The sequence below is a fragment of the Leucopleurus acutus genome, assembly GCF_964270905.1.
Source record: "Leucopleurus acutus genome assembly, chromosome: 11".
Lineage (NCBI taxonomy): Eukaryota > Metazoa > Chordata > Mammalia > Artiodactyla > Delphinidae > Leucopleurus > Leucopleurus acutus.
This window is the reverse complement of record NC_139152.1, coordinates 27406191-27431687: the sequence shown is the minus strand read 5'-3', so window position 1 is coordinate 27431687 and position 25497 is coordinate 27406191. Positions and strand designations below refer to the sequence as shown.

At 36.3% G+C, this 25497-nt stretch overlaps 1 protein-coding gene across 4 annotated transcripts in view; it reads right to left on the bottom strand.

Annotated features, from left to right (window-relative positions):
• Window positions 1-25497, bottom strand: part of DNM1L (dynamin 1 like) — a 61269-nt gene that overhangs the window by 20563 nt on the left and 15209 nt on the right. For all 4 annotated transcript variants that reach the window (XM_082851101.1, XM_082851102.1, XM_082851100.1 and 1 more), the window contains exons 2-5: window positions 10662-10809; window positions 5328-5374; window positions 4848-4919; window positions 3519-3605 (exon numbers count right to left, since the gene is read on the bottom strand). In XM_082851101.1, coding sequence (XP_082707227.1) covers window positions 3519-3605; window positions 4848-4919; window positions 5328-5374; window positions 10662-10809 — 354 coding nt within the window. The remainder of the gene's footprint in view (window positions 1-3518; window positions 3606-4847; window positions 4920-5327; window positions 5375-10661; window positions 10810-25497) is intronic.

Genomic DNA, 25497 nt, shown 5'->3' with positions numbered 1-25497 from the left:
TAATTTTTTTTAAAGGAACTAATTTTTTTTTTAAATTTATTTATTTTGGGCTGCATTGGGTCTTTGTTGCTTCACGCGGGCTTTCTCTAGTTGTGGCGAGCAGGGACTACTCTGCGTTGCCGTGCACAGGCTTCTCATTGCGGTCGCTTCTCTTGTTGCGGAGCATGGGCTCTAGGCACACAGGCTTCAGTAGTTGTGGCACGCAGGCTCAGTAGTTGTGGCTCGCAGGCTCTAGAGTGCAGTCTCAGTAGTTGTGGCGCATGGGCTTAGTTGCTCCACGGCATGTGGGATTTTCCCGGACCAGGGCTCGAACCCATGTCCCCTGCATTGGCAGGTGGATTCTTAACTACTGCGCCACCAGGGAAGCCCTCTCATACAGTTCTTGCCATACAGTTACTAGATTTCACAAGAAGACACACACATATACAACAGAACTCTATGGCATGATGATTATTTGCTATTCAATAAGTGGAAGTGGATCATCCTCATCGTTGTTCATGTGAAGTAGATGGAAGAAGAGGCGGATCTGGTCTTGCTGTGTCAGGAGTGGTAGAGGCAGAAAAAGCAGAGGAGGCAGAAGGGAAGGCAGGAGAGGCAGGCACACTCAGTGTAGCTTGACAGAAATACATCATAATTTCTGTCTGACTCTTGTTTTTTCACTCTAAAAATGTTTCTATATGGTGCCAATCCTTCTTCCACCAAGTCAAAATCAGTCTTGAATAATTGGAACTCTTTGACAGATCGTGTAATGTCAATTTGTTTTCGGGCACTGCTTCTTTTACATCTTCTTCCTCATCATCTGGCACTGTTTCAGAAGTACTCATTTCCATCAAGTCATCTTCTGTTAATTCCTCCCATGCACTGTCTACTTTAGCTCTTGAATTTCTACAAGATTCATATCTTGAAACCCTTCACCCACCCACCCACTTTTTTTTGGACATGTCCACAGTCTCTTTCATGATTTCCTTGATTGGCTCTGTCATAAATCCTGAAGTCTTACACAACATCTGGACACAGCTTTCTCCAGCAGGAATTTATTATTTCAGACTTAATGCCTTTCATGGCTTTTTCAATAACAACATCTTCAATAGTGTAATCCTCCCAGACTTTCATGATGTCCTCTCTAACAGGGTTCTCCTCCGTAGTATTGACAATCATTTCCATAGAGTTCCATGTGTAATAAGCCTTAAAGGTCCATATGACCCCCTGATTTAGAGGGTGAATAAGGGACATTGGGTTTGGAGACAAGTAGACCACTTCAACACCTGTGGCCAGGGGCACTGTCTAATACCAAAAGAACTTTAAAAGGCAGTCCCTTACTGGAAAGGTACTTCCTGCTTCAGGGACAAAGCATTGATGGAACCAGTCCAGGAAAAGGGTTCTCTTTGTCCAGGCCTTCTTTTGGGGCAACCAAAAGACTGACAGCTGACTCTTTTGCCTTCAAGGCTTGGGGGTTAGCAGCTTAATAGATAAGGGAAGTCCTGATCATGAACCCAACTGCATTTGCACAAAACGGTAGAGCTGGCCTATCCCTTCCTTCCTTACATCCTTGTGCCTGCTTCTCTTCCTTACTAATAAATGTCCTTTGTGGCATTCTTTTCCAGAATAGGGCACTTTCATCTGCATTAAAAACCTGTTCAGGCAGATATCCTTTCTCCTTAATGATTTTCTTAATAGCATCTGAGAACTTGTCTGCTGCCTCCTGTTACCTTGATATTTTTTAAGCCAAACCTCTTTCTGAAATTATCAAACTATCCTTTGTTGGCAATAAATTATACAGCTTTAGATCCTTCACCTTCCTTTTGCTTTAAGTTGTCATATGTTGACTTTGCTTTTTCTCAAATAACGTTATAGTCTATAGGTATGCCTTTCCTACAGCAATCCAGCACACACATAAAAGTTGAAATTTCAATACAAGATATAAAGGCATTGCACATAAAGTGCAAAGTTTTCATGCCTTCTGGCATAGCTGCAGCACTGCTTTCATGAATTTCCTTTTCTTTTTTTTTACAATGGTTCTTAAGTTGGATTCATTTATCTTGAAATGGTGGGCAACTGCAGACCTCAATCTACAGTGCATATTAAGCAATTCAACTTTTTCTTGTAACATCATGACTTTTCACTGCTTCTTGGGAGCACTTCCAGCATCACTAGTGGCACTTCATATGGGTCTCATGGTGTTAATTCAAGGTTTACGGTATTACACTAAACATGATGAAAAATATGCAAGAACCACAGAGATCACCTTTACCATGATTTACTGGAGAGATGAACTGCTCAAGCAGAGATGATTAGCATCACACGGCATTTTAACAGGCTATTCACAATACTTGAGCTCAGCACAACAGCAACAGAAGGTGGCTATGAAATTATTACAGTAGTACAGTATGTACTACAGTTCATCTTACGCAGTTATGATTAAATACTGCATCTTTACATTTGTTTACATTTCTTTCTGCTTCAAACGGCACCATGTACAGTCTGTGTGTGCATAGGTTTTGATAAATTTTAACTTTTTATAATAGATTTGTTAAGTTAATTTTTATTAATTTTTTCAGTATTTCTAGGCTATGCAGTTGTCTGCAAGTTTTTTCAAATTGTCACAAATCTCCAGAAGAATTTTCCAATATATTTATTGAAAAAAATCCACATATAAGTGGACCCATGCAGTTCAAACCCTTGTTCAAGGGTTGACTGTATAGTGTAAACATAACTTTTATATGCACTGGATAAACAAAAAATTTGTGTGATTTGCTTTATTGCGATATTCACTTTATTGCAATATTCACTTTATTGTCGTGGTCTGGAACCAAACCTGCAATATCTCCAAGGTATGCCTGTATTTTAAAGGTAAGGAGAGCTAGAGGATTTGCTGACAGAGAAAGTAGGGTGTAGGATAAGAAGTATCAAGGATGACTACAAACTTTTTGGCTAAGCAACTGGCAGAACAGAGTTGCCATTTACTACGATGGAGGAGACTGTAGAAAGATCAAGTCAGGTTGAGGGACAGATCAGGCATTTGGTATTAGACACATCAAGTTTGAAATGCCTATTAGACATCTGAAGTGTGTATGTCAAGTAGACAGTGGATATACAAGATGAATATACAAGTCTGGAGATATTTGAGTGTTGTCAGCATACAGACACTCATATTTAAAGTCATAAGACTGGATGAAATCATCAAGAGGTTAGGTGTACCCCTTTGACAAGAGGTCCAAAAACTTAGCTTTGGGGCACTCACTGTTTAGACACTGGGAAGACAAGAAACCAGCAAAAGAGACTGAGAAGGAGTGACCAGTAAGATCAGAAATAATCCTCTAGAGTGTGGTATCCTGGAAGCAGAGTAAAGAAAGTGTTTCAAGGAGAAAGAAGGGCTCAACTATGTCAAATGCTGCTAATAGATCAAGGTAGTTGCAAAAAAAAAGCTGATTAATCTATATGAGGTTAAGGAAAAACTACATTTGTTCAAGTGAAAACAAACATGACCATACCCACAATGAGTAACAACTATTCTTTACCTTAGTCATTCCTGGCAAATCCACAAGTGTCAGATTGACAACATTGGGTGAAAAAATCTTAAGATGAATTGGTTCAGGGCTTACTCCCTAAAAATAAGTTTTAAAATATCATATTAAAATCACATTAAAACTTCAATGAATAAAAATGCTAAAGTAAACCTCATTTTAAGTATTATACATTAGATGCCTTTAAATATTAAATAAACCATGATTTCTAAAACATTTCAACAATCAAAACCCGATGAAACATATAGGAAATAAGGCAGCTAGCCATAGGTTATAATCCCATCCAACCTTATACTATTAATATACATAATTTATTTCCCCTATATTATTTCACATTCTTTTCTCTGGATTCTCAGCAGATAACGTTTCTTAAATATGTTTAATAGACTTAGTGCTGAACAAAAGAATAATGTATCACTATCCAAATTTATGAAGTTCTTGAGTTCAGGGAGTGAGACATAGGTAACAAGTTATCCAAATCAGGGAAGTATGGCGGCAGCAGCAGTAACTAAAAGGTAACCTGCCCAGAGACCAATAATAAACAAAGCTTAGTCAATCACTAAAACAGAGACAAATATCCTGAATAGGCATAAAGAAATTAACATGGCTCCAAAAATGCCTTTTTGTCAGGAAAAACCTCTCCAGCACAGCATCCGGCAGATAAAAGGACTCAATAAGTATTTTTTAATATTAATACTTAGCTAAGGCCCACTTGTGGGATTAAACGTACCCATACAAGAATGTAGGTAACAACAAAAGAGAAGGGAACAGAAAAGTAATAAGAATAAAGAAAGAAGAGAGAGAAAACAGAAGCATTTAAGGGAGTCAGTGATAGTGCCTCGTGTCAAAATTAATCGTATCTTAGACACCTAATTTACTTTAAATTCTCAGAATCTGAGAAGACAATTCAGCTGTTAACATTACTTTTCATTTTCATTGAAAAAAAACCCCTTAATTTCCCGTTTGCTTTCATAAGTAAATCTAGCCTTACTCAGGTAAGAAAAAGAGCTCTTCAAAATACATGGATCTTGTAAGTTATATATTGCTTCTTAAATTAGAATACAGTCAATCCAGCAGAAAAAGATAACACTGTAGGAAGTATTAAATTAAAAAGTTACATAATAAAGTGATATATACATCTCAAGATCAAGAATAAACACCTAAATGAAATATCTGATAGCATATTAAAACTCTAAGAAACAAAAGGTATTAAATAAAGCTTTTATATATTTGGGAAAATACTCCATTAGTTTCAAAGACCAGAATACTCTTGATGATATATTTATCAATGGGTATAATTTCCAGCTCTAAAGAGATGCCTACCTTATTATTTCCTGAAATCCTTTCTGTTTCATTTTCAATTTCTTGTCGAATTTCATCAAAATCTGTGTAAAGCTAAAAATTATTGAAACAAAAAACACGGTATTCAAAATAAGATTAAAAGTTCCTAAGCAGGGTTTGATAAATTTCAAGGATGTCTATGGATCTGCTTCAGAGAATTAGTAAACAAACTCTAATATACACATATATTTTTTCTGAGCCAAAGAGTCATAGTTTATATCAGTTTTTCAAAGCTGCCTGAGCCCACAACAGTTAAGAGTCTCAGAGAGAACAGGGCTCAACTTAAATGTTTTCCAAATAAACTACTATGGTTAGAAATGTTAAGATTTATTTTATAAGGAACAGCTGCTTCAAGATAACAATGCTACATTGCCAATCATAAGAAACTAAATTATCAACTACTTGTACCCCCAAAAAATGTTTTCAACATGTTACTTCTTCACCATATTCTTCTACAATTACCTTATTTTTGGTGTGAAGAAATTTACCCCATTCTTCTGCTTCAACCCCTGGAAAAAGAAAAACTCCATTTATTGGAAACTATGGAAATTACTTTTTATCTTTATTTAGGAATTCAAAAAGGCAGTACAATATTATTTTTTCCTATTTTGCCATTAACTACAAGTTAACGTATATTTTAAGATCTGCTAAATTATACTCTCACATTTTAAGAATTGTACCAGGTATTTCAGAAACGACTAATTTCAGAGTTGCTCACAGGTCTTCCCACTATTTGAAATCTAGATTTTAACAAATAAAATTGTTTACCTCTCCTCATATTATAGTAAAATATGTATACTTTATTTTTAAATATCTTACACATAAAAAGCAGTTTATCTGATGAAAATACTCAAGCTAATGGCTAAAAGAAGAAAACTTATGAGTCATACTGAATAATAATGCAAAAAGCATATATAATAGATTTACATGTAACTCATAAAAATTTGCAATATGTGAATGAAACAGCTAACTTTTCATTCTGTTTTGTCGTTTTTATTTTAATTTGGTTTCTTGTTGGTAACCCATAAAGTCACAATTTGTCGTTACTTTAAAGAGCTCTCTCAGTAGTGTGAAGCTACTCCATAATTTATATGCATTTTCAATGTGATTTTTCCCCCCAGGAACAAGATTATGTTCTCCCTTGGAATTGAAGGTAGGTAAGAAATGAAATGGCATGGGGTGTGGGGAACCTGGCATATGCCCTGTATGGAGTTGCTACTCGCCAGTAGTTTCCAATAATAGGTCTGCTCCTCTTGCACTTGCTGAAAAAAGGAAAAATTATTCACTGCAGGTACTGTTTTGAGTGATCTGAGACTTGGAGAGCAAATTTTGTTCTGATTTTCCCAGAAAAGCTAGAAATGCTTAATTGTAGAAAGGTAAACTAACTTTGCCTCCCCGAAGCACAGCTATTCTGTTTTTGCCAAATTCAGAGTTTCAAACGTCTTAATGATTAAGTTTATGAATAACACATACCAGCCACCTGAGATCAAATTAAAATGACTGTAAGATATTCAAATAAATATTTACTGAGGAAAAGGTGGATCAATTTCTTTGGTGGGATAAAGGTAAAGAAACTGGATCCTTTTTGCAAGTAAAATGCTCACCTACTTGAAGCTTAGTACCTTCTTCCAAGAAGTCTCATTGGAGAACTGGAGTAATCTAGATGAATAGAACTCAGAGGCAGGTACTATATACCAAAGGGGTGTTCTTAATTTACCTTATCATATAGAAGAGGCCTGGCTTCACAAGCATGTTTTTAAAAATAAAAATAAAATAAATTACATTCACCACCAAAAAAAGCCTGCATTCTGATGCAATGCCAAAAGGTAACAAGAACCACTAACACCTGCAATCAATCAATGTGGATAGGCAAATAAAAATGGAAGAAAAAAAATGCACACAGCCTGTAAGAGTACAAAAGCACACATGCAGGCACAATAGGAAAAGAAGGGCCAAAAACAAATGGATAAAGGAAACCTTTAGAAAGGTGTCTTGAGTTTTTCCATGTAGCAGGGTCTGTAGTTAAAGAGAAACAGCACAGAATGATAAGTTTAGTGCTTATCCCTAATATTTGAAACCTTTCTAAAAAATCAAGTGTGCAAAAAACCTGAACACATTTCAAATGCCATTTCAAATGCATTCAATTATTCCAAATTTACAACTATAAAACTTCCATTACAATTAGTTATAATTAGAGGGATTATATAATATTTTAAATGACACAAATGAAGTATATAGTGTGCCATAATTTATTTTTTATTTTCCATTACACCTAATTATATCACCTCTGGTTTCTAATTCTAACAAAGTGGATTAAAATTAATTTACTATTCAAAAATTTGTCTTAGACATCTGATAACTATGGGTAAAGATAAATTACCTAGTGGAAAAAAATCTACAAAACATATCAAACACATCTTTCAAAACCTTTAAAGTAAATATGAACGTATTTACCAATTGAGCTTTCTAAGGGATTATTTTCTTTGAAATATATATTGAATTTAACAGAACACCACAGAAACAATTTTGGTCTTTAGTCAGCATGATACTTTTGGATTTAGTCTACAAGGAGATCTGAGGAAAACTTAATTTATTTCTTATAAATATATAAAAGGTAATCATAGAGTTCAAACTAAATCACCATCTCACTTGAAAACAGTTTTTGTTTTTAATAAGATTTTATCAGAAAATTCTTTTACATTGGCAGAAGTGGGGGGGCAAGATGAGAAATACTATAAATCTATATATTGACACCTCAATTATCCTATGTAGTTGGCAGAATGAGGGATCTCATGTTATATAAATTTTCCTGATAATTGAATTATACATAGTAATACTTAAATAGTTTAGCCAGTTTTGATGGACCTATATTTAAAATGGATTATACTGCTCCATGTCATGTTAGAATCCACTGCTCTTAAACTTACCTATTAATGGTAACTTATGCCTTTGTTACATAATAGAGCCCTTTGAGGCTACAAATCCCTATACAAAATGGTTAGACACTGATTTTTTCTTTTTTTGAAGTTCTCCTGTCTTTATGTTTTCCTCCCCTTTCTCCTGTATGGTTGCCAGGCTGTCAGGTAGTTCATACTCTTCTGGCTGTCTCCTGCTTCACTGTTCTAATTTCCTCTAGGGTAGAATGATTTGTGGTAAGGTAGAACTGTTTATCCTAAGGATAAATGGGCTCTGATGAGAAGTTAAAGAACTATTCTAGTTATTAATAATATATATGACATTTAGTACTCAAAATTTACAAAATCTATTTTGTGTTCTGGGTGGCTGAGTTGTCATTTGAAGTGAGGTTTTATGTTTTTTAATATAAAAAATAAGCACTAAGCTTGGGGAAAAAAAAATATATATATAGGTAAAGATATGCAGATTTACTGACCAACCACCAAGAAGAGACATCAACAAAACAGAGTGGACATACAAACAAAGAGATACCAAGGAACTGACACTTCTATAGCTGAAATGTACACCCCTTCCAGAAACACTGCCCACATCTGCAAATAGTTTCTGAGAGACAGGATATCATCTGCCCTTTTCAAGGTGACTGAAGAAAATGAAGAGTTAAAAGCAACAGACTTAACACCATACAGTTTCTTGAAGTCTTAGTTTAAGGTATTTGGTAAAATTGATGATGTTAGTGAGAATGAAATTTTTAAAGAGTTATTCTATACATTTGAAGCTGGACCATAAATTAGTCCAAAATGATTAAATTCAAGGTTCAGAATTTCAATAATAAAGAAATATTACAGAAAAGCAAAGCGATGAATAATATACCAAGAAGCTACCTAATATAATTAAAAGACTCCTACATATCCTCTGGCAGTCTATCCAAAAATATTTATCATTATATCATTATATGTTAACATCTACAACTTCATTAACTTGCTTTAGCGATTAACTTTCTGTAGTCATTGTAGATGCTCATGACAGGTCTTTTATTTTTCCCCTTTAAAAAAAAAAATCAAACTATCACAACAATGCTCCTATAATAAGTAAAGGAAAAGATCAGATACAGAAATTAAAGTAACTCCAATTGCATCAAATTATCATCCCATCTTAGATTAGAATATAAGAAACAGAATGAAACTTCACTGAAAACAGATCTCTGCAGAATGAGAAACAAACATGGTACTCTGCTGCAAATGCAATTTAATACTTAGAACATTTTATAGACTTTTATAAATAAGACAAAATGTGAACCAAACACTGAAGATTAAACATATTACTCTCATCAAATATTCCAAACCTCACTAATGTAAAAGTATGATTAATAGAGGATACATATTTAATAGGCAATTTAAAACATGCTAATAAAGATAGTGTGTCTTAGGGCTTCCCTGGTGGTGCAGTGGTTGAGAGTCCGCCTGCCGATGAAGGGGACGCGGGTTCGTGCCCCGGTCCAGGAAGATCCCACATGCCGCGGAGCGGCTGGGCCCGTGAGCCATGGCCACTGAGCCTGCGCGTCCGGAGCCTGTGCTCCGCAACGGGGGAGGCCACAACAGTGAGAGGCTCACATACCGCAAAAAAAAAAAAAAAAAGATAGTGTGTCTTAAAATATTTTCAGTTTAACCAAAGAAGAACTGCTATAAAGGATGGTGCATATTTTCTTATCATGATACTCCACGTTTGCTATTTGGGTGAGGGAGGACTCTAAAAAGTATGTGCTATATAGGTAAGCCTTAGCAAGAGAAGGATAGTAAAAAAAATAATAATAATTAGGGACCTCCCTGGCAGTCTGGTGGTTAAGACACCATGCTTCCACTGCAGGGAGTGTAGGTTCAATCCCCGGTCGGGGAACTAAGATACCTCATGCTACGTGGAGTGGCAAAAATAATAATAATTTTTTTAAAAAAAACTCTTTCTAAAAATAATATTCATCTTAGGGCTTCCCTGGTGGCGCAGTGGTTTAGAGTCCACTTGCCAATGCAGGGGACACGGGTTTGTGCCCTGGTCCGGGAAGATCCCACATACCGTGGAGCGGCCGGGCCCGTGAGCCATGGCCGCTGAGCCTGCGCGTCCAGAGCCTGTGCTCCGCAACGGGATAGGCCACAACAGTGAGAGGCCCACATACTGCAAAATAAATAAATAAATAAATAAATAAATAAATAATAATATTCATCTTAGATTGAAGGGCCAAAGATTCAAAATTAGCAGACACATGGCAAGACCAGAAAAGGGAAGGTAGGATAACATTGTCATGCTGAAAAGCTAAATCATTTTAATTTTATTTAAAAGTAAATATTTAAACTAGAATCTAAAATATTTAAATTCTAGGGACTTCCCTGGTGGTCCAGTGGTTAAGACTCTGCGCTTCCACTACAGGGGGCACAGGTTCGATCCCTGGTCGGGGAACTAAGATCCCGTGTGCCGCGTGGCATGGCAAAAAAAAGAAAATATTTAAATTCTAAAACAAAGTGAAAAAGCAAAAACATTGTTTTAAACACAAGGAAAAAAAGTTTAAAACACTCCAAAAGACACAAAAACTTTTAAAAATAACTGATTCTCGTTTACCAAGTAGCTCACTAGATCCCCCACTAAATAGCATTAACAACAGTTTACTAAACTGAATTATCAAAAAGGTTCTTTTTCAAACAAGTTGACTCACGGTCCTCAAAAACAACAAAAATTACTCTTTTTTAACATGAGAAAAGACGCATACCACTTTTCTTCACAAGACTCCTGATTTTGCTACAGCCACTAATTTCTAATTAGCTCATATCTTTTGAAGATTGGACCAAAAATGAAGAATTTTTAAATAATTTATATTCCAATTCTAAAATTTACCATTTTCTTCTCCTGTTGTTTTTCGTTTATCTTCGGGTGAAACATGGACTAGCTGCAGAATGAGAGGTCTCCGGGTGACAATACCAGTGCCTCTGGGAAGCAGGTCCCTCCCCACTAGGCTTTCTAGCACTGAGCTCTTTCCACTGCTCTGAAAACGGAATACACAAGAGCAAAATGAGTTTCTTAACAGGTTTTTTTCTAACTCAGTAAAACTATGCTATATAATTACTTTAAAAAAAATTATTGCCAAGTCTTTTAAAATGAAAGTTTAAAATGAAGTTTATTATCTATTATATGATCTTTATTTCTTTAAAATAAAAAAGTACAAAAAGAGAAAATATATACCCTAGTGCAAAATCAATTAGTTATGTGGTAACAATATCTATGATTATTTCATGGGATATATAAAAATTTATAACTCAAAACAAAAGAGAGTGACAATATGAAAGCCCCAATTCCCCATAATTTTCCTACCTTTTCTGATACTCTCAACCATATAATATTAGGTATTTTCAAAACCTATATAATATTGGTATACATAAAATTATGCCCAGAATATGTAGATATTTTACTTTAAATGGGATAGTAGTACTATGTGTATTTTTCTCTAACCCACTTTTATTTTTAATATAACAATCAGGGATATCATTCCATATCAATATATTTACTTCTGTGCTTAATAGTTAAATAGTATTCTGTATGTAAAACCAAACCCCAACTGATGGACATTTAAATGGTCTTTGCCACTATTAACAATGCTGCAATAAACATACTTTGTACATATAACCTTACTCACTTATCCTATTACCTCATTAGATTTACTTAGTTCATTAAATGAAATTGCTGTGATTAAAGAGCATACAGATTTTATGCATTCAGATACTACCAGACTGCACACTACAAGATGGGGGGCACCAAGCTATGCTTTATGTTCAATCTGCTGCATCCCCATCAGCATTGGGCATTACCACTTTTTTGAGTCTTTGCTACTTTTTTTTGATAGATAAACACTGACAGTTCATTTAAATTTGCATTTCTTTATTATTCAGCCTAGTATCACTTTGTTTAAGGGCCTTCTGTATTTCTCCTTCAGTGATTTGCTTGTTCAAATGCTGGTGTATTATGTGTCTTATTAGTTTATAAAGATCTTTATCCATATAAGTATTTATTTTTTGTTGTTTTGAATATTTTCCCCAAACTTTTTATTTTGAAAATTTCAAAGCCACAAGAGTTGCAAGAATATTAACAGTGAATACCCATATACTGCAACAAAAGTACCATATACCTTAACTAATTATTAGTATTTTGACACATTTGCTTTATGTCTCTTCTTACACACACACATCTTTTCTTTTGCTGTCCCTTTTGAGAGCAGGTTAATATGTCATGACATTTCATCCCTAAATATAGTGGCATATCTCTAAGAATAAGGGCATTCTACTATATAACCACACTACAATGATCACAGTGAGGAAATTTAACATAGACACAATACTAATAAACAGTACATAATCAAATAATATATAAACTTGTCTCTATTATGCATTTTTATATTATACATAAATGTTTACAAATTTTCTATTTTTTCAACTTTGTAATTCATATTTTTCTGTAACAGAATGTTTTCCTTACTGTATTTTTTCTTAGTCAAAACTAGTACATCTTCTAATTTCATACTTCTACAAAAGCAAACACCCTAAACTCATCTACTGTATCAGAAAGGGTCTACAAGAAACAGATGGCCCATTCAAGTTAGAATAATTTAAGGAAAGTTTATTTACAAGTGGACTATTTACAAAGTTTTGGAAGAGGGGGATCACAAGGGATAGTGCAATAACGTGGGCTGGTAATGACAGAGCAGCTCTTATCACTCACAAGCTCCAAAAGATGGATGAGAACTTTTAGAGAGCCAGCCAAAGGCACCTACACATAGGAAGTAAGCCAGGGGAATAAATACCCAGACTTTAGTCTCCTCCTTTCTCTAAGTCCCGCCAAGGCTCCCCATTTCCAAACCCAATAGGCAGAGGACATTCCTATTGTCCAGAAAGGTCCCCTATGATGGAGAAAACTAATGTTGAGTGGATAAGGAGTGTCAAATTTAAGATTATGTGGCACATCCGGTTTTGCTACGTTTTGGAGTCCAGGTTTGCCGCTCTCATAAGTAAAATGGGTGCTTCCCCCATTTCTTTTCTGTACTCTAAAATAATTTAAACAACACGCAATGGGGACCTTCAAGATGGCAGAGGAGTAAGACATGGAGATCAGCTACTGCCCCACAGATACATCAAAAATACATCTACAGGGGCTTCCCTGGTGGCACAGTGGCTGAGAGTCTGCCTGCCGATGCAGGGGACACGGGTTCGTGCCCCAGTCTGGGAGGATCCCACATGCCGTGGAGCGGCTAGGCCCATGAGCTGTGGCCGCTGGGCCTGTGCGTCCAGAGCCTGTGCTCCTCAACGGGAGAGGCCACAGCAGTGAGAGGCCCGCGTACCGCATAAAATAATAATAATAATACATCTACAGGGCTTCCCTGGTGGTGCAGTGGTTGAGAGTCCACCTGCCGATTCAGGGGACACGGGTTCCTTCCCTGGTCCGGGAAGATCCCATATGCCGCGGAGCAGCTGGGCCCGTGAGCCATGGCCACTGAGCCTGCACATCCGGAGCCTGTGCTCCTCAACGGGAGAGGCCACAACAATGAGAGGCCCGCATACCACAAAAAAAAAAAAAAAAAAAATACATCTACATGTGGAACAACTCCTATAGAACACCTACTGAACACTGGCAGAGGACCTCAGACTTCCCAAAAGGCAAGAAAATCTCCACGTACCTGGCCATGTGGCTGACAGGGTCTTGGTGCTCCAGCCTAGTGTCAGGCCTGAGCCTCCGAAGTGGGAGACCGAGTTCAGGACATTGGACCAACAGAGACCACCCAGCCCCGTGCAATATCAATCTGTGAGAGCTCTCCCAGAGATCTCTGTCTCAACACAAAGACCCAGCTCCACCCAAAGGCCAGCAAGCTCCAATGCTGGACGCCCCATGACGAACAACTACCAAGACAAGAACACAACCCCACCCATTAGCACAGAGGCTGCCTAATATCATACTAAGTTCACAGACATCCCAAAACACACCACCAGACATGGCCCTGCCCACTAGAAAGACAAGATCCAGCCCCACCCACCAGAACACAGGCACCAGTCCCCTCCACCAGAAAGCCTAAACAAGCCACTAAACCAACCTCACCCAAAGAAGGCAGACACCAAAAACAACGGGCACTATGAACCTGCAGCCTGCGATAAGGAGACCACAAACACAGTAAGCTAAGCAAAATGAGACGACAAAGAAACACAGAGCAGATTAAGGAGCAAGGTAAAAACCCAGCAGACCAAACAAAGGAAGAGGAAATAGGCACTATACCTAAAAAAGAATTCAGAGAATAATGGTAAAGATATCCAAAATCTTGGAAATAGAATGGAAAAAATAAAAGAAACTTTTAACAAGGACCTAGAAGAACTAAAGAGCAAACAAATAATGATGAACAACACAATAAATGGAATTGAAAATTCTCTAGAAGGAATCAATAGCAGAATAACTGAGGCAGAAGAACAGATAAGTGACCAGGAAAATAAAATAGTGGAAATAACTACCGCAGAGCAGAATAAAGAAAAAAGAATGAAAAGAATCAAGGACAGTCTCAGCGACCTCTGGGACAACATTAAATGCACCAACATTCAAATTATAGGGGTCCCAGAAGAAGAAGAGAAAAAGAAAGGGTCTGAGAAAATATTTGAAGGATTTTAATTGAAAACTTCCCTAACATGGGAAAGGAAATAGTCAATCAAGTTTAGGAGGCACAGAGAGTTCCATACAGGATAAATCCCAGGAGAAACACACCAAGACACATATTAATCAAACTATCAAAAATTAGGTACAAAGAAAAAATATTAAAAGCAGCAAGGGAAAAGCAAAAAATAACATACAAGGGAATCCCCATAAGGTTAACAGCTGATCTTTCAGCAGATACTCTGCAAGCCAGAAGGGAGTGGCAGGACATATTTAAAGCGATGAAAGGGAAAAACCTACAACCAAGATTACTCTACACAGCAAGGATCTCATTCAGATTCCACGGAGAAATTAAAAACCTTACAGACAAGCAAAATTTAAGAGAATTCAGCACCACCAAACCAGCTTTACAACAAATGCTAAAGGAACTTCTCTAGGCAGGAAACACAAGAAAAGGAAAAGACCTACAATTACAAACCCAAAACAATTAAGAAAATGGTAATAGGAACATACATATCGATAATTACCTTTAATGTAAACGGATTAAATGTTCCAACCCAAAGACATAGACTGGCTGAATAGATACAAAAACAAGACCTGTATATATGCTGTCTACAAGAGACCCACTTCAGACCTAGAGACATATACAGACTGAAAGTGAGGGAATGGAAAAAGATATTTCATGCAAATGGAAATCAGAAGAAAGCTGGAGTTGCAATTCTCATATCAGACAAAATGCACTTTAAAATAAAGACTATTACAAGACACAAAGAAGGACACTACATAATGATCAAGGGATCAATCCAAGAAGAAGATATAACAATTGTAAATATTTATGCACCCAACATAGGAGCACCTCGATACATAAGGCAAATGCTAACAGCCACAAAACGGGAAATAGACAGTAAGACAATCATAGTAGGGGACTTTAACACTTCACTTTCACCAATGGACAGATCAACCAAAATGAAAACAAATAAGGAAACACAAGCTTTAAATTACACATTAAACAAGATGGACTTAATTGATATTTATAGGACATTCCATCCAAAAATAACAGAATACACTTTCTTCTCAAGTGCTCATGGAACATTCTCCAGACTAGATCATATGTTGGGTCACAAATCAAGCCTTGGTAAATTTAAGAAAAATGAAATCGTATCAAGTGTCTTTTCCAACAACAACGCTTTGAGACTAGATATCAATTACAGGAAAAAAACTTTAAAAAAAAACAAACACACGGAGGCTAAACAATACACTACTTAATAACCAAGAGAGCACTGAAGAAATAAAGAGGAAATCAAAAAATACCTAGAAACAAATGACAACGAAAACATCATGACCCAAAACCTATGGGATGCAGCAAAAGCAGTTCTAAGAGGGAAGTTTATAGCAATACAATCCTACCTCAAGAAACAAGAAAAATCTCAAATAAACCACCTAATCTTACACCTAAAGCAATTAGAGAAAGAACAAAAAAAAACCCCAAAGTTAGCAAAAGGAAAGAAATCATAAAGATTAGATCAGAAATAAATGAAAAAGAGATGAAGGAAATAATAGCAAAGATCAATAAAACTAAAAGCTGGTTCTTTGAGAAGATAAACTAAATTGATCAACCATTAGCCAGACTCATCAAGAAGAAAAGGGAGAAGACTCAAATCAACAGAATTAGAAATGAAAATGGAGAAGCAACAACAGACACTACAGAAATACAAAGGATCATGAGAGATTACTACAAGCAACTATGTGCCAATAAAATGGACAACCTGGAAGAAATGGACAAATTCTTAGAAAAGCACAACCTTCCGAGACTGAACCAGGAAGAAATAGAAAATATAAACAGACCAATCACAAGCACTGAAATTGAAACTGTGATTCAAAATCTTCCAACAAACAAAAGCCCAGGACCTGATGGCTTCACAGGTGAATTCTATCAAACATTTCGAGAAGAACTAACATCTATCCTTCTCAAACTCTTCCAAAAAATTGCAGAGGAAGGAACACTCCCAAACTCATTCTACGAGGCCACCATCACCCTGATACCAAAACGAGACAAAGATGTCACAATAAAAGAACAGTACAGGCCAATATCACTGATGAACATGGAGGCAAATATCCTCAACAAAATACTAGCAAACAGAATCCAACAGCACATTTAAAGAATCACACACCATGATCAAATGGGGTTTACCCCAGGAATGCAAGGATTCTTCAATATATGCAAATCAATCAATGCAATATACCATATTAACAAATTGAAGGATAAAAACCATATGATCATCTCAATAGATGCAGAAAAAGCTTTCAAAAAAATTCAACACCCATTTATGATAAAAACTCTCCAGAAAGTAGTCATAGAGGGAACCTACCTCAATATAATAAAGGCCATATATGACAAACCCACAGCCAACATCATCCTCAATGGTGAAAAACTGAAACTATTTCCTATAAGATCAGGAACAAGACACAGTTGCCCACTCTCACCACTATTATTCAACATACTTTTGGAAGTTTTAGCCACAGCAATCAAAGAAGAAAAAGAAATAAAAGGAATCCAAGATTGAGTTATTTGTAGTGAGGTAGATAGACTAAGAGTGAAGTAAGTCAGAAGGAGAAAAACAAGTACCATATGCTAACACATATATATATGGAGTCTAGAAAAAACAATGGTTCTGAAGAACCTAGGGTCAGGGCAGGAATAAAGACACAGACATAGAGAATGGACTTGAGGGCACAGGGAGGGGGAAGGGTATGCTGGATCAAAGTGAGAGAGTGGCATTGACGTAGCTAGTGGGAAGCAGCTGCATAGCACAGGGAGATCAGCTCCGTGCTTTGTGACCTCCTAGAGGGGTGGGATAGGGAGGGTGGGAGGGAGACACAAGAGGGAGGAGATATGGGGTATATGTATATGTATAGCTGATTCACTTAGTTATAAAGCAGAAACTAACACACCATTGTAAAGCAATTATACTCCAATAAAGGTGTTAAAAAATAAAAATAAAAAAGAGACCTGTACCACAATGTTCATTACAACACTATTTACAATAGCCAGGACATGGAAGCAACCTAAGTGTCCATTGACAGATGAAGGGATAAAGAAGATGTGGCACATATATACAATGGAATATTACTCAACCATAAAAAGAAACGAAATTGAGTTATTTGTAGTGAGGTGGATGGACCTAGAGTCTGTCATACAGAGTGAAGTAAGTCAGAAAGAGAAAAATACTGTATGCTAACACACATATATGGAATCTAAAAAAAAAAGGGTTCTGATGAACCTGGGGCAAGACAGGAATAAAGATGCAGACGTAGAGAATGGACTTGAGGACACAGGGATGGGGAGGGGTAAGCTAGGTGCTTTGTGACCACCTAGAGGGGTGGGATAGGGAGAGTGAGAGGGAGACGCAAGAGGGCGGAGATATGGGGATATATGTATACATATAGCTGATTCACTGTTATACAGCAGAAACTAACATACCATTGTAAAGCAATTATACTCCAATAAAGATGTTAAAAAAAAACACGGAAATTTCCTGTTCTTTATGTGTTTGATTAAAAATCTATCCAGAAAAGTCAAGTAATTCTCATGGATTTTCAAATTTATAAGCATAAATACTTATAATATTCTTAGAAATTGTTCACTTTTCTTATTTCTAGTATTTATCTTTTTTCCCCCATTTAAAAAAAATTTTTTTTTAATTGGGGTATAGTTGCTTTACAATGTTGTGCAAGCTCCTGCTGCACAGCAAAGTGAACCAGCCATATGTATACACATGTCCCCTCCTTTTTGGATTTCCTTCCCATTTAGGTCACCACAGAGCACTGAGTAGAGTTCCCCATGCTATACAGCAGGTCCTTATTAGTTATTTTATACCTAGGCGTATATATATGTCAATCCCAATCTCCCAAGTCATCCCACCCACCCACCCCTTTTCCCCCTGGTGTCCACACGTTTGTTCTCTACATCTATGTCTCTATTTTGGCTTTGCAAATAGGTTCATCTTCACCATTTTTTTTGTTTGTTTGTTTTTGTTTTTGTTTTTCCTGTACGCAGGCCTCTCACTGTTGTGGAGCACAGGCTCCGGAAGCGCAGGCTCAGCGGCCATGGCTCACGGGCCCAGCCGCTCCGCGGCATGTGGGATCTTCCCGGACCGCGGCACGAACCCGTGTCCCCTGCATTGGCAGGCGGACTCTCAACCACTGCGCCACCAGGGAAGCCCCATCTTCACCATTTTTATAGATTCCACATATATGCATTAATATATGATATTTGTTTTTCTCTTTCTGGCTTACTTCAATCTATATGACAGTCTCTAGGTCCTCTAATATTTTATCTTTATGTTCTTTTTTCTGACCAGATTTCCCAATTGACTATTATATTGATTTTATTGGTCAAATCTGTATTTTATTGATTTCATTTTGTAATTATTTATTTTTAATACTGTTAATTTCTTCTTGCTGGATTTGTTTTCTGGGGAAGAGGGTTATTTGGCCCATCCACCCTACACACACACATACATCTCTCAGTATGAGTCATCTCTATCTTCTTTCTTCTATACTGAGAATCTTGGTTCTCAAGGACACAATTTGTGGCCAAATTAAAAGAAAACACTCATTTGCTTTTTATTTCACATTACACACAGTCTCCAAATCATAATACCAATACTACTACCACCAATATGATTACTGAAAATAGTTTTTTAAATATTTTGCACATGATTCCTCTATTCTCCTTCTCATCTGTTTACAGACTGTACTTCCTCCTTTTTTTTACCCCACTAAGTCTTGGTTCTACAAGTATATGTATAGTACTGTCAGTCCTTATATTAATGTCTCTCTAGGCATTTTGATTCTCTTCCTGAAGATTCCTCAGGAAGAGCCAATGGGAACAATATTCTTCAGTTCTAGCACACTGATAACAGTTTGTGACTTTTGTACTTGAGAAACAGTTTGGTTATATGTAAAATATTGGGCTCGTGCTTTCTTGAGTATCTTAAATATGGAATTCCATAATAAATTGTGTCTTTTCTCATAAATTCTCTCATAATAAGAACAGATCTTCTCTCATAAATTTTTACTGTTGAAAAATATAATAATCTGATTTTCCTTCCCTGATTTTGCTTAGAAGCCTGAAGAATTTTTATTTTTCCTTTAAAGTTCAATAATTTTACTAGACTGTGTCTTAGTGTTGGTCTTGCTGTGTCAATGTTCTCAGGCATGTGCTGAGCTCTTTCAAAATGGAGTTCCAAGTCTGTTTTTAATTCAGTTAAATTGTAAGTTTTCGTATCTGTTCTGCTCCCTTGCCATCATTTTTTTCTTCTTTGGGGATTCCTATTATACATATGTTGGATCTTCCTTGCCTGTTTTCAATATGTCAATTTCTATCAAATTCTTTTTACAGCTCCTTTTTATCCCACCTTTAAAAATGTCTTCCTCCTTTTCAATATCTTTCTCTTTCAAAGGTATTATCTGTTATGTTTATATGCCCTGGTGTTTTTCTTCTAATTTGTCATTTCTAAAATAAATTTTCTTTCAATTCTAATATTTCACAAAGTTCTACCACCTAGCATTTAAAAAAAATTTTTCTTATGCAAACTTTGTTTTTTGAAATGCCTTATTCTGATTATAATGTCTTTTGTCTTGCCTTTTGTCTTAATATCTAATGGTTTTCATCTGTTTTGTGGACGTCTTTCTGGTGTGCTTTCATTGTCTATAGGAATGCTATTTAGAGTCCCATTTTTCTTCAGATACTTTGTAAACTTTTGACAACAATCATTTCATATTGCTGATATTTAAATGAAGTTCATTTTCCTGAAGTTTCAGAAGGAGTTTTGGCCTAGAATAGCTATTCTAACTTCACTCTAAAACTCCCTCTTGTTTTTGTACGGTGTTTGGAAATAAAGTTCTTTGTTTTCTAAGATATCTTGATTCTGTTCCTCTCTACCACTTTTATCTGGACCTTCTCTTTTCTTTGTATTCTTCAGGGGATGTTTAATTGTAATGTCAATTCCTTCTCATGTGCAGATTGGTCCTGGAAGGTAGCTTTGGTTGGTTTTAGAAGTTTCAAGGTCCTCCAGTCCCTTAAGGGTTTACAAAAGACCTCTTTCACTCACCCATTATCAGTGTGTGCAAAACTCCTCCTAGTTTCAGCTGGTATTCGTAAACTGGCCCTCCAGGCTTTCCAGTGATTGCCTTTTGGCTATTTTTCAATTCTCACATTCATTTGAAGTTCCATTGCTTCCTTAGTCTTCTTTCATACACAATAATACACAGGTCTTGGAGCTGTTAGTGGTCTATCCCCAAACTACTGGTGTTTGAGTGTTTGTAGAGAGAAACATGCTCAACTAATTTTCTTCTAAATGTTCTTCATGGATTTTGAGTTTTCCTATTTTATTTGTTCTGTTTTTATGGGAAAGTCATACAAGGATTAGGAAACTATTCTACCACTGCTGTCATCTTCCCAGAATCCCCAACAAAGAAATTTAACCCACTTTGAAATACTCAGACTAATGTTTAGCTTTATGTAAGTTTTTTAATATTATTCAGTCATAAAAAGGAATAAAGTACTGATACATGCTATAATATGGAACATTATACTATGTGAAAGAAGTCAGTCACAAAATACCACATATTATTTGATTCTGTTTATATGAAATGTCCAGAAGAAGCAAGAAAGTAGATTAAGTGGCTGCCTAACATTGGGGGCAGAGGAGAGTAGGGAGTGACTGCTAATGGATACAAGCTTTCCTTTGGGGATGATACAATATATAATTAGATCATGGTGATGGTTGCACAACTCTATGGACATGGTAAAAACCAGTTAACTATACATTTCACAAATTCCAGAACAATTATAAACAACTGTTAAAAATCATGACTTTATACATTAGAGAACATAAGAATATTTTCATGACTTTGAGATAGAAAGTACAAACTAGAGAAGAAAAGATTGTTAATTCAACTACTGCAAAATTAAAATTTATTTTACTCATACAAAATAACTGGGGGAAAATATTTCTTTTTTTAAAATATTTATTTATTTATTTTTTGGCTGCGTTGGGTCTTCCTTGCTGTGCACGGGCTTTCTCTCTAGTTGCGGTGAGCAGGGGCTACTCTGTTGTGGTGCACGGGCTTCTCATTGCAGTGGCTTCTCTAGAGCACGGGCTCTAGAGTGTGCAGGCTTCAGTAGATGTGGCACGTGGGCTCAGTAGTTGTGGCTCGTGGGCTCTAGAGTGCAGGCTCAGTAGTTGTGGTGCACGGGCTTAGTTGCTCTGCAGCATGTGGGATCTTCCCAGACCAGGGTTCGAACCTGTGTCGCCTGCATTGGCAGGTGGATTCCCAACCACTGCACCACCAGGGAAGCCCCAATAATTGGGGGAAAATATTTCTGACTCATGTAACTGACAAAGAATTAGCAACCAAAATGTAAAAGTGACTCTTACAAACCATTAAGAAAAAGATGAATACTATAATAAAAAATCATGTGCAGAGATATGAACAGAAACTCACAACAGAACCACAAAGAGCCAAGAAATAAGTTGCTCCAACTTATTAGTAATCGGGGAACTGCAATAAAAAGGACAATGAAATACCATAAATTTAAAATGTGACAATACAAAGTATAGGTATAAACAAATAAACAAACTCCACTCTGTACATGGGAATGTAAATGGTTACAAACATTCTGAGGAGCAAGTAAGAATATCAAGTAAAAATGAAAATACATATACCCTACAGTCTAGTAATTCCACTACTTGATACTTTAGAGAAATTCTCAAACGTGTACAATGAAGCATTCATAGGAATGTTTCCAGCACTGTTGTTTACTAAAACTGCTATAGCAAACAAGGGCAAACACTCAAATATTCAAGGAGAGGAGAAATTTTGATATATTCATATACTAGATTACAGCAGTATAAGTGAGCAAACTAGGAATATATATGTGTATGTATGGATAAATCTCACATGTATGATTGTGTAAAAATAACACTGAAGAGGAATATGTACTATTTGACGTCACTTACTTCAGGTAAGTGTAAAACATGTAAAACAATATATACTACTTATGTTATCTACATATGTACTATATGTAAAATGAAATGCATAGGTGTGATAAACACTAAATTCAGGAAATTGGTTATGTCTCTGTGGGAAGAAGGAAAATTCATCTAGATAGTTAATATTTTTTTTCTTAAACTGGGAAGTAGATACAATGGTGTCCTAATATTATCCTTTGTACCTTTTCGATGTTTTCAATATTTCAAAATAATTTTTAATGCCTCAAATGTGGTACGGGATTTCATATTGATGAGGTAATTAAAGAAGCTCCATTTCCACCACCCTCCCATACCCTAAGCAGACACCTGGTATAGCCACACACAGCTTGGATATAGGTTACGGACTAGTCCCTTTGTCCACCCTGGCCTTCTGTACAAGTGATTTATACTAGCTTAGGTGTCCAACTCTGCTAGAAAGTTCCAAGTACTATATTCAAGCTACAACAGAGATCTGGAAGCAATTCAGGTAATATTTCAATTTTATTTCACAATATCTTGGATGGGAAATGAAGGAATTTTTAAAAAAATTTTTTTCTGTTCTCTCTTGTTCAGTATGTTTCACTGCATTTAAATAATGGTTATAGTATAGATGAATACAGAATTTTATAATCACAATGAATCCCTCTGAGAACTCTAAATTTTAAATATTTCTCCATGGCATCTAACATTTGCTGTTGCAGATTGAAAGTCTGATGCCAGTCTGATTCTCTTTCCCTTTTAGGAAATCTTTTATTCCTCCTTCCTTCTATTTTGACACTTGGAGAATTCTGGGGTTTTGTAAAAGTTTGGATTTCAGAAATTTACCCAGGGTATGTCAATCCTTTCAATATTTGTGCCCAGCAATTGAAATCTGAAGATGTGGGGGACTTTGGCTCACTGTTTGATTATTCTTTGTCCATCCAAGTGTTCTTTCTCAATCAACTATGAAAGGATTTTGGCTCTCTTAGCTCTCACCATCAAGTCTCTCATCTCTAATAAATTTCATAACATACGGTTTTGATTTGTCTTTTAATAGAATTCCTCAAGTTGTTTTTCTATTTCATAAATTAGGTTTTCAACAATGTTAGTGTGACTGTTGTTCCCCATCACCCCCATCCACTATGCCGTTTTGTTCTTTCTTCTTAAATATGACAATACAAAGTATAGGTATAAACAAAAAATACTTTTTAAATTTTCTCTCCTAAATCCTGTATTAACCTCATTTTGTTACTGTGATTATCTACCTTAGTCTCCTTTATGGCTACTAATTTTCAGTTAGTTGTACGTTTTTATGTATCTACATATAGGTTTTTTTTGAAGACGTGTTATTGTGTACTGAACTGCGTCTCTCCAAAACTCATATGTTGAAGCTCTAACCCCCTTAGAAGGTGTACCTCATACCCCAATATGTGACCATATTTGGATACAACCTTCAAATAGGTGATTAAGTTAAAACAAGGTGATTAGGGTGGGCCCTAATCCAATCTGACTGGTGTCCTTACTAAAAAAGAAAATTTGGGGACAACAGAGAGACATTAGGGATGTGACACACAGATGAAAGAGCATGTGAGGACACAGAGAGAAGGCAGCCATCTGCAAGCCAAGGAGAGAGGCCTCAAAAGAAATCAAACCTTCCTACATCTTGATATTGGACTTCTAGTCTCCAGAACTGTAAGGAAATAAATTTCTGTTGCTTCTGTGCACATGTTGTTTATGTGCCACCCAGTCTTGTGTGGTATTTTGTTATGGCAGCCCTAGCAAACTAACAAACATGGGTTACAAACTCAATTGCCCCCACAAACAAAGCAGATAACCTGAATGGGTAAATCAACTCAGACTTCAGTCAAAATGACATCAGATTGTATTCTTCTGACATTCTGTTTGCGTATTAAAAATATAAGATCTCACATCTCACAAAATAAAAGACTGTCTCTCAGGAATAGTAAAAATATAAGAACATTTCCCAGGTAGTCTTTAACTTTCCCCTTTTTATAGAAACATGAAAACATGTTAACATTTCATTGCCGTCTTCAAACTATAAAAAAGAGCAACACATATATTATGATAAGGAAGAAAGGCTAACTAAATACAGCCTGACCCATCTAAAGCAGGCATTTTTCAAATCCATTGTAAATGTGGGTGTAGTGTTATCAGATTTTCTGATTTTTTTAAAGGAAAAACCAGAAACCTGGCCCTTTCCATTAAATCCACCAATTTTTAAACACTGGCAACTCTTTTTTTTTTTAAACATATTGTGTGTATCAGTTCCAGTTCAAGATGGCAACATAGGAGGATCCTGAACTCACCTCCTACCATGGACACACAGAATTTACAGCTAGAAATGGAACAATTCCCTCTGGAAGAAACTAAAAAATTAGCTGAGCAACTCCTACATATCAGGCAAATGACAAAAACCCATATCAAAACAGGCTGGAGACACAATCTCACCATAAACCTCACCCCAAATGTAGTGACCCACAATTACGAGGGAACTCACAACACCTACAAGACTTGGAGAGGTGGCTGTTTATTCTAATGCATACAAACCAACACAGAGAGTCAAGGAAAATAAAGAAACAGAGGAATCCATTCCAAACAAAAGAACAAGGTAAAACTTCAGGAAAAAACCTTAATGAAATGGAGATAATATATCTGACAAAGTTCAAATTAACAGTCATAAAAATGCTAAACAAGCTCAAAAAAATGAGTGAACAAAGAGAGACTTTCAACAGAAAGAAAATACAAGAAAGTACCAAACAGAGGTTCAACAGCACACTACATGAAGCAAAGGATCAGTGAACTTGAAAAGAGGGCACTGGAACTCATCTAATCAGCAGTAAAAAGACAGTTCAAGGGACTTATAGGACAACATCAAGTGGACCAACATTCACATTATAGGAGTTTCAGAAGAAGAAAAAGAGAAAGGGGTAGAAAACTTATTTGAAGAAATAACAGCTAAAAATGTCCCTAACCCAGGGAAAATAACATTCAGATCCAGGAAGTTCAGAGAGTTC